This window comes from Aethalodelphis obliquidens, unplaced genomic scaffold (assembly GCF_003676395.1).
Source record: "Aethalodelphis obliquidens isolate GAN/ISIS:26980383/991018 unplaced genomic scaffold, ASM367639v1 scaffold21, whole genome shotgun sequence".
Taxonomy (NCBI): domain Eukaryota; kingdom Metazoa; phylum Chordata; class Mammalia; order Artiodactyla; family Delphinidae; genus Aethalodelphis; species Aethalodelphis obliquidens.
Genome location: NW_020837965.1, coordinates 1,032,287 through 1,041,808, shown reverse-complemented (window position 1 = coordinate 1,041,808; position 9,522 = coordinate 1,032,287). Strand labels below are relative to the sequence as shown.

Sequence of the window (9,522 nt, the reverse complement as noted above, 5' to 3'; positions counted from 1 at the left end):
CAAGACAAATATTGTTCTGACTCCAGCCTGACACTTACTAGCTGTATGACCTTAGGGAGGTAACTTCTTAACTCCTCTGAGCCTGTTTCCTTATCTGTAAAATAGGACTGACAACATTCCCACAGAGCTGTTATGAGAAATAAATTAGGTAATGGATGTAAAGTTCTTGGCCCAGTGTCAGTTATGCAGTTAGCTGCCATTATCATTATCATTACAGATTACTTTATTGTTATGCCCTGGCAGGAGAAGAACCTTCTTGGAGAATTGCTCTTCAGAATCTCCTCAAAGTGTGGTCTGGACCAACAGCATCACCTGGGAGCTGGTTAGGGATGCAGAATCTCTGCCCCACTCCAGACCTGCAGACTCAGAATCTGCATTTTAACAAGATTCCAAGGTGATTTGTTTGCAAGTACAAGTTTGAAAAGCACCGCTCAAAGTCACACGTACTGTTTTCTCCTGTCTCTAATTTCAGAGTCTGACCAGGAGGTGGGTAAGCCCCGGCATCGTAGAGTCTGAATCCTTCCTCTTAGTGAAGAGAAGCTCCCACCCAGCTCACTGTAGGTGCACCTCCAGCTGAGGACCTGAGGGGGAGGAATTCTCTCACAGAACCCTGACTAACAGCCTCTGTGGAGCCAAGGGATGAATCCAAACTTCAGCTTGCTTTCTCAACCATCCCGGGACTGCTCATACCTGGCAGAACCTCGTACCAAAGATGGAAGAAGCCCGTCCCCCAGAGAACAGGGCAGAGACTCCCCATTTCCCTGGAGCCAGGTCCCCAGCTCCAGCCTCGCTGACCCTGACTGGTTTTGGGATGAGCACATCCAGGCAAAGAGAGCCAGAGTAGAGACCATCGTCCGAGGCATGTGCCTCTCCCCTAACCCTCCGGTGCCAGGCAATGCCCCAGCCAGGGACAGCCCGTGCTGCCCAGAGAAGGCCCGGGAGCGGAAGAGGAAGCAGAATCTTCCCGTGCAGCAAGGCCCCCTGAAGCCAGGCCCTGCCGGGGACCGGGGAAGCAGGAAGGGGGGCCCTCGGGTGAGAGAACAGCTTCACCTGCTGAAGCAACAGCTAAAACACCTGCAGGAGCACATCCTGCAGGCTGCCGAGCCCAAGGCCCCAGCTCAGGGCCCGGGAGGCTCAGAGACAGGGAAGGCCCCTCTGAGTGTAAAGCAGAGGGATGGCTCTGGGTCTAGGTCCTGGGCTGTGCACAGTGACCACCGCCAGGGTTCCAGAGGGGACCTCTCCAGGGTGGAGAAGCACAGAGTGCCTGAGGTCAAACACCAGTCTGAGGAACCCAGGCTCCTTCCTTCTGGAGCGCGAGCTTTGCTGGAGATTCTGAAGAAAGAATTGACGGGGGCCATATCCCAGGCTGTGGACTCAGTATTACAGAAGGTGCTATTGGATCCATCAGGCCACCTGACTCACCTGGGCAGAAACTTCCCGGGACTGGTGCCAGACGGTAGAAGCGAGCCCTCGCCTCCTGAGGGAGGTGGCTGTAAAGATCCCCTTCCTCTGGCTGCCTTGCCCAGGAGGGCCCAGCCACAGACAGGGGCTCCACTGGGAAACTTATCTCTGGCCAAGTCTCTAGATTCTCCCGGGTACCCTGTCTCTCCGAGAATGATCCCCAAACCCTGTCAGGGTCCCCCAGCAAACTGTCCCTTGACTGTGCCTGCCCACATCCAGGAAGATCAGATTCTCAGCCAGCTACTGGGCCATAGGCCCAGTGGCCACTGGAGGGGCAATCTTCCGCAGGACTCTTCTCCCCAGAGCCACCCCTCCTCAGAGGCGGCCCTGCAACCTTGGCAAGCTGCCAAACTGCGACCACTGGCTTTGAGCCAGCAACAGTGCCCCTGGCTCTTCAAGTCCACCTGTTTGGAAAGACTGCCCCTCGTTCCCTCAGTGAAAATGGAGCAAGGTGGCCTGCAGGCCGTCACGGACGCACTTCCTTTCTCTTCAGCCCTTTACATATCCTTTACTAGTAATCGAAGTTCTCGTTGTCACAGCCCAGAGAGACAGGAAGTCTGGACGATGAGGGGAGGGGGGGACAAATAAGTACCCAGCGCAGGGAACGGCTCTTCTTTCCCGGTGGTCTTCTTAACGTTGCTTCTGGGCCTCCCTCCCCTGTGGCTCGTATTTGCTAGGCTCCTGAGAAAGTGGTGACCACAGCCTGGGATTTAAGGATGCTTGGAGGGGTCTGTCACCTTCCTCTGTGACACATCAGATTCTACCACTACTGACTGAGTCCTTTGGGTCTGAAAGGGTTTTGTCTGTTTTTAAACCCAAATTGGCTCCCAAAATACCCTGTGGAAGGAAAAAACCCCATCATTTGGTTGTCAGCTGCCCATAGACCTTGGCACAGCGGGTCAAAGGAATGGCCTCACTTGAGGCATGGCTCCTGGAGCCTCTTGGCTTTACAGGCAAAAGGCGTGCTCTGACCAGATAATTCACGGGGAAGAGACGAGGGACCAGAAACTTCTGGAGCAGATGGGAAAGGGGAAGTTTTCTGCAGGGACTAGACCTGAGGGGTGAGCTGAAAGAGGTAAGAAGATTTCAGTTTAAGGACTAGCTTCTAAGCTGCAGCTGAGGAGAGAGCATAGGGCTGCACACATGTGGAGGAAGAGGAGGCCCCCATGGGGAAGCCTGCGGGGCCCAGGCTGGTCTGAGAGGGTCCGAATCTTTTTTTTTTTTAATTTTTATTTATTTATGTATTTTTGGCTGCGTTGGGTCTTTGTTGCTGTGCGCGGGCTTTCTCTAGTTGCGGTGAGTGAGGGCTACTCTTCGTTGTGGTGCGCGAGCTTCTCATTGCGGTGGCTTCTCTTGTTGCGGAGCACGGGCTCTAGGTGCGTGGGCTTCAGTAGTTGTGGCACTCAGGCTCAGTAGTTGTGGCTCGCAGGCTCTAGAGCGCCGGCTCAGTAGTTGTGGCACACAGGCTTAGTTGCTCCGCAGCATGTGGGATCGTCCCGGACCAGGGCTCGAACCCGTGTCCCCTCATTGGCAGGCGGATTCTCAACCACTGCACCACCAGAGAAATCCCAAGGGTCTGAATCTTATTGCATCATCTTTGCAACCCTTAGGCAGACCCCACTCTTAAACAGTTTTTTCTTCAGAGTAACTCTCCCTCAGGATGTTAACAGTTGTTGAAGTAGGAGAAAAAGTAGCTTGGGTAAATAAACACTGGGTTAGTTCCATTACTGCGGGACTTCTCAGAGCCATGCTTAAGTCCAATGAAAAGCTCTAAGAGGAGAATGCATGCAGCCCCAAACTCATATGACCAAAGGACCCTTTTCCAACAGGCCTCTGTAGGACTCAAGTTCCTGAGAACATATTTTGGATGTTGCTTTTTTAGGGAGCCAAGCTCACGCTGCTGCTTCTCAGGGACAGCCTTACGTCGAATCTCCTTGTGCCTGTGGAGTCACACAAGCAGGTGTGAACAGTCGTGCCCTCTACCTGGCAAGCAGTGGTGAGGACGCAGGATGGGATGGGGCCAGCTCACTACCACGCCAGGCCCGCCCTTGTGTCCTAAATGCTATGAGCACCCCCTGCTGGTCACAGGTGTTAGAAACACTCCCAAAGCTCTGGCCCCGCTGGCTGCTTTCCTGGCAGGCAGTGAGCAGCTACAAAACCAACGCTGAGAGCACCTCACCAGCCACCAGTAGGCATAGAGATATCAACATAGGCAGAATTTCTCGTCAGGTGATAGCCCTCTGTGAGGAAAGCTATCTGTCGGGCCTTTGATAAGAGGCTACTGGTTAAGACTCTCTGTCAAAGTCAGGTGGTGGAAGAACCTCAAGGGCTCAGTCCCCAGAGATTCTCTGCTGTCCTTCCCCTGTGAGGGGCACCTGGCCCTGAGAAATACACACACAGGGGTGTGCCTGGCCCTGCCTCGACGTGAGGATTGGGCTCCAAGAGCTTCAGGAGGTTTCGGGGGGCACCCGGGTCAGGTACTTGGCTACCTTTGGAATGGTTGGGGGCCCCCAGGCAGCATCCTGGCCCCAATTATTCCCTCATTCCAGCATTAGAGATTTATTCCTCTGGGCCATGAAAGCCACCTAAGAGCAAGTTCTTCACGTGGCACGTGGAATACAATGTTGAATGGATAAGGTTCTTGCTCTCAAGGACCTGCACATTCACATGATACCCCTGTGAAACAGGTAGAGCAGGTATGACGATGAGACAATGATGATTTACTGCACACCTTCTCTGCGGCGGGCACTGCGACTCGCAGTTTCCCTGCTCACCCCCTTAGCCACAATTCTGAGACACAAAACGCTCTGAAAATCTCTATTTCTTTCCCCTAAGGTTGATGGGAACTCACTTGGTTGCAGAACCTGACCTGCACTGATAGGAGGCTATTTATAGACTATCTCACTTAGCATAATTAGTCATTGATTTTGCTGTGGGAATATTAAATGGATTAGACTCCTGCCACAGACCCTGCTGTGGGTGTTAACTAACACATCGTACATGCACCGTATTACCTTTATAAAATAACAGGGATTCTGAAGTCTGGCCTCCATTTGGCCCAGAGTTTCAGATAACGGATTGTGGGCCTGTGTTATCTTACCCTCCTCAATCATCCACTCTAGATCAGTATCAGGGAGGCAGAGACAGAGAAGCAAAATAACTTGCCCAAAGTCAAAGACAGACACATGCAGAGACAGGATTCAAACCCAAAATCTGACTGCTAAGCACAAGCTTCAACCACTACACTCCACAGTTTAGAAATGAGGCCCAGAGAACATAAGTGGCTTGCCCAAGGTCACACAGGGTCTTGGTGGCAAAATCTGTATCTGAAACTGGGTCTTTGGACTCAATCCAGGATTCTGTCCACAGCATTTATGAAGGATAAGAAGTAGGGCCAATGAGGCAGGGAGCAGGGGCCTCCTGGACAGCAGCCTGGGTGACTGGCCAGCTATAATTATAATCAGTTGCTTGGTTTCCTTCGGGTAAACTGACATATCCTACTGAGAAGTCTTTATTGTCCTAAGGCTACAGCTCAGGCCTGAGCTCCAGGGTAACTCTGTATGCTTGCACTCAGCCCTAGGATTGTTCCTGGGAATGCTAAGTGTTCTTGTGTAAGAGTCTTTTATTTCCCTCTCACCCTGGTGCTAGTTTTCACACCACAGCCCCCTACTCTTATTAAAGGGGAAGGAATCTGTTCCCAGAGTGAGGAATGAGTTGGAATAGAATTGCCATATTTGTGTATGGATTAAAGTTGACCATTTAATCACTCCCTCATTCCTTCATCCAACAAACATTTATTGAGCACCTACTATGTTCCTAGCACCGGGCTAGGCACGTGGAATACAAAGATGAAAGGATAAGGTCTCTGCTCTCAAGGAGCTAACAGTCTAAATGGGGAGACAAACATGCAATAAAATTCCAATAGTGTCATTGTTACAAAAAAAGGTTTACACAAAGAGTGTTGGTAGCCCAGGGTAAGGAAGGCCTAATTTGGCAAGAAAAGGTTTCACAGCAGAGGGAACATCTGATTTGAGATGGGAAGGATGAGGGAAAATTCTGCCAGGCAAATGGAGAGCAGTTGCAGCCCAGCAATTCAAGCTTCTTGAGCCAAAGTTAACTGAGATCTGGTACTCAGTCTGGTTAGATGCTCGTTGGCGTCAACACTGCAAAGGCAATGATGAGAGCCAGAATGGGGACCATCTAGTCGACTCCTCTCATTTTACAGATGAGGAAACTGAGGCAGAGAGAAGTAAATCTCTACCTGAGGTTTTGAAATGGTTTATCTGGGAGAGAGTTGCCATCTCTTCCCATCGTATTGTGAAAGCACACACACAGTACAACAAACTGTATTTGATATCGCATGTGCCATAGAACTTCTACACATCAAAATGCTTTATAAATTCTGCAACTTTACTGTACATATATGGTATTCAGCATCTGGAAAGAAAAAGCTTATCTGATCATACTTGCTAGAGGCAGAAAAACAGAGCAAATCCATCATTCAACCAGAAAAAAATAAAATAGAAACCATAAGGAACAGGGCAATTTACTATTTGGATAATTTGACAAAATTATTTGATAAACTGGTATTAGTTTTCCTTGACCCTGGGATAAATCCAGGAGGGCCTCAACCCTGGTCACTTGAAGAAGGCCAAACTAATGTTTTTCTTCACCCGCTATCCCAGTTCCAACCTCCTGAAGGCTTATTTTCCTGATGTTCAGGTAAACTCCTTCAACTCAGTTTCAGCCTCTGCAAAACTCCCAAGTGGCAGCGGGTTTTTCCCATGTGCGGCAAGTCCTAGGTCATCATATGTGCACTTTAGCTCCCCTTCATGTTGTGGATGGAACTGGTGGCATTTTTGGTCTGGGCTGAGAAACTGCCTGAATCATCAGGGGTAACTTTGAGGGTAGGAAAGTTGGGTGTCTGAATCTAAGCTTTTGAACTGTAGGTATACCCAGAAACATACGGGGAGAGAGGCAGGGTTAGAAAGAACACTAGGAAATGGCGTCTTTGGCCTAGTGTTCTGTCTTTGCTGGGGACGCTATGAAAAAAAGAGTGAGTGTATCAAGAGTTGGACACTGTCCCTGTCAACTTTACATTCAAACTGCTGTGTTTCAAAATCGACTGAAGGTGCATACAGATCAATGTGACAATAAGAAAAATCAAGGTCTGGTGGTTGGAACCAGGCCTTGCCTGTTTCCATAAAGTCTCTGAGGGCCTCCTTTACCCTGGGTATTGGGTTAGGGGCTGTTAATACTTTGTATCTATATCATCCCTTTGCTGTTTTTGAGCTCTTGCCCTCATATCCAATTGCTCGGTTGATCCCCGCACCAAGCTCTCATTCTGATTCATTCCGCAACTCTGAGTTGCCAGTAAATGGCTCTCTGATCTACACCTTTACCCCTTCCTTGGCTCTTTACCTGGCAGAGGGCTCTGGGGCTGCCATGCAGTCTACCTGGGTGCAGCAGAAGCTGGGACTACACTAGTCTTGACCCTGGACCCTCCCAAAGTCACACTTCAAGAGTGAAAAACCTTTATAAATCTAGGGTATAAAATACATTTTCTAATGGGCATTATGGCCTAATTCAGATTTTTCTGTGTATAACTGTATAGGCTTAGAAAACAGCTGCGGCTTCTTTTTTAAAGAAAGCCCTTTTAAGTGTTGCTTGAAGCCATTCTTGTTAACCCTTGTGTTGAACTGGAAGCTGACAGTTCTGACCGAGCACCTCATGGCAAACGTCTGAGTTCATGGACCCTGTTGTTTGTACAGTTCAACCGCTGCATTACCTCCCAGATGATCAAGTGGTTCAGCAACTTCCGTGAGTTTTATTATATCCAGATGGAGAAATTTGCCCGGCAAGCAATTTCAGATGGTGTCACAAATCCCAAAATGCTGGTGGTTCTCCGCAACTCGGAGCTTTTTCGAGCTCTCAATATGCACTATAACAAGGGAAACGACTTTGAGGTAAGATCATGTGCTTGGGTCCCAGGAGGACTGATGAGTGCCTTCCCTTTGTGATTGGAGTTTTAGAAAAGATCCCCTTCCGTGTCTGTCCTTACATCACTGAGAGCAGGGCAGCCTGGGGCCAATCTCTGTACCATCCACAAAGATTACAGCCTGCACATCTTCTCTTAGGCAACTGATGGATGCTGCAAACTGAATGTACAGCCAGTCTTTATTCATAAACTTGGCCAGAGGTCAGCTGTTATGCCATTTTAGACAATACTCTGTAATGACCGAGTTACACAGCCTGTCGACCTTCTCACCTTAGCGCCAGGAGGCCCAGGACTGAATGCAGGGCTCAGCTGCAGCGCCTAGTCTTGGCCTAGGTTTTCTTTACAACAGTCTCTGTTCTTTCAATCATTTGGTTCTTATCTTCATTCTCCCTTGAACAGTTTTATCTGTGGGTCTCCCATGGCAAGTCACCTCAAATCCTTTCTGGAAATAATAAACAATCCTCAAGCTTCTCAGTCCTTTGGGGATCTCTGTGAAGGCACGCTGGTGGCACCGTAGAGGTAAAGCGTCAGTAAAGGGTGAGCAGGTGGCCTAAGTGTCGCTGGTGAGAACTCGTAATCTTCCTTGTGTGTGGCTGACAGCTCGGTTAGGCTGGCATCTTGTTCTGCAGGTGCTGGGTGTGTCTGGTCACTGACTACACTTCCCTCTTCTCGCATTTCTCACTTGACTGTGATCACAAAGCAGTGTAATGACACCTCCAAAAAAGAGAAGCACTGCTGGCATCCACTGGTTAGATGCTCCATCAGAATATGTTCGGAAACCTAAGCCTACCTGTGGGGAAAATGGACCACGCCTCCTTTGTGAGGCTCGTGGGGGTCAAGGCATGTGGATGGGAGGCGGCGCTGCCACGTCTTTCCACGTGCGGGCGTCATCTGGCACGCAGTGGTGGCAAGCCCCAGGCCAGGCTGGATCTGGAGGCCCTGTAGGATGTCCCATCATTAATGGTGCCAGTCTGGGTGAGGTCCTGGAACATCTTCTTGAGGCCCCCCACACCCCTGCAAGCCTCCTGGTTGGCTTTGGGAGCAGGAATGATTCCAAGTCCTTCGAACCCAGTCCCAAAAGATGGCAGAATGAGGTACGACAGTCGTAAGCTTGGGGGCAGTTCTTTCCACATGAGGCACTAAGGAAAAGAATACGAAAAACCTCTTCTGAACCACAGATTTAACTTCAATCAGAGTCAGTTTCCCACTTACTAAAAACGCCACTCATTAGTGGAATCAGCTACTCCTGCAAAGGAAGTGTCCCTAATACGCTTTCTCCCAGGGCTGTCTCATCAGTACCATCATTTTAAGGTATGTATTTGATGAGGGAGGAAGAGATTCCACAAGTCAGGGGCCAGTAGAGCAGGGATGCTCTGATCAGCCCACAACCCTAGGAACAGGCAGCATCAGGCAGTGAGGTCTGTATGGTGCCAGTGCTTCACAGCCTCACGTCTTTTCTTCCTTGTGGGTCTCTTTGGGAGTGCAGGTCCCAGATTGCTTCTTGGAAATCGCCAGCTTGACATTACAGGAGTTCTTCAGGGCTGTCTCCGCAGGCAAAGACTCAGATCCTTCCTGGAAGAAACCCATTTACAAAATTATTTCGAAACTGGACAGTGACATCCCAGAGATATTCAAATCTTCCAGCTATCCCCAGGAGCTGTTTCGGAATTAAGGTCCCACAAAGTGAGGGGCGACTGGCCTGGGTTTCCTGGGTTTATCTTAAATGGCAGTCAGTACAGCTGTAGTCATATAAAAAGAGCATAAGGAGAAACCCCTCAAATAGGTACCATTACCATTTTTGATCATTTATTTCCTTTTCCAGAATTACCAGAGGTTTAACATTAACTATAAAATATTGTAAAAGGAACACAACAGTTTGGAACCAGAAGTATCTCCACGCCACTGTTTCCAGGTATCATGACCCTGGGAACTTGCAGGTGTCTCTGCATCTGTAACATGAGGTTGTATGGATAAAAAGACATGTCCTAAAGTGCTCTGTGAAATGTTTCTCACTACACAAATGTTATTTTTTTTCTCCTTCATCTTTCAGATAAGGCTATCTT

The 9,522-nt window shown here is 49.3% G+C and overlaps 1 protein-coding gene across 1 annotated transcript; it reads left to right on the top strand.

Moving 5' to 3' along the window:
• Positions 1–639: 639 nt before the first annotated feature.
• Positions 640–9,131, top strand: PROX2 (prospero homeobox 2). The gene is made up of 4 exons (XM_027120037.1): positions 640–1,957; positions 6,074–6,183; positions 7,233–7,427; positions 8,946–9,131. Exons 1-4 carry the CDS (start codon positions 640–642, stop codon positions 9,129–9,131), a joined length of 1,809 nt encoding a protein of 602 aa, XP_026975838.1.
• The last annotated feature ends 391 nt before the right edge of the window (positions 9,132–9,522 follow it).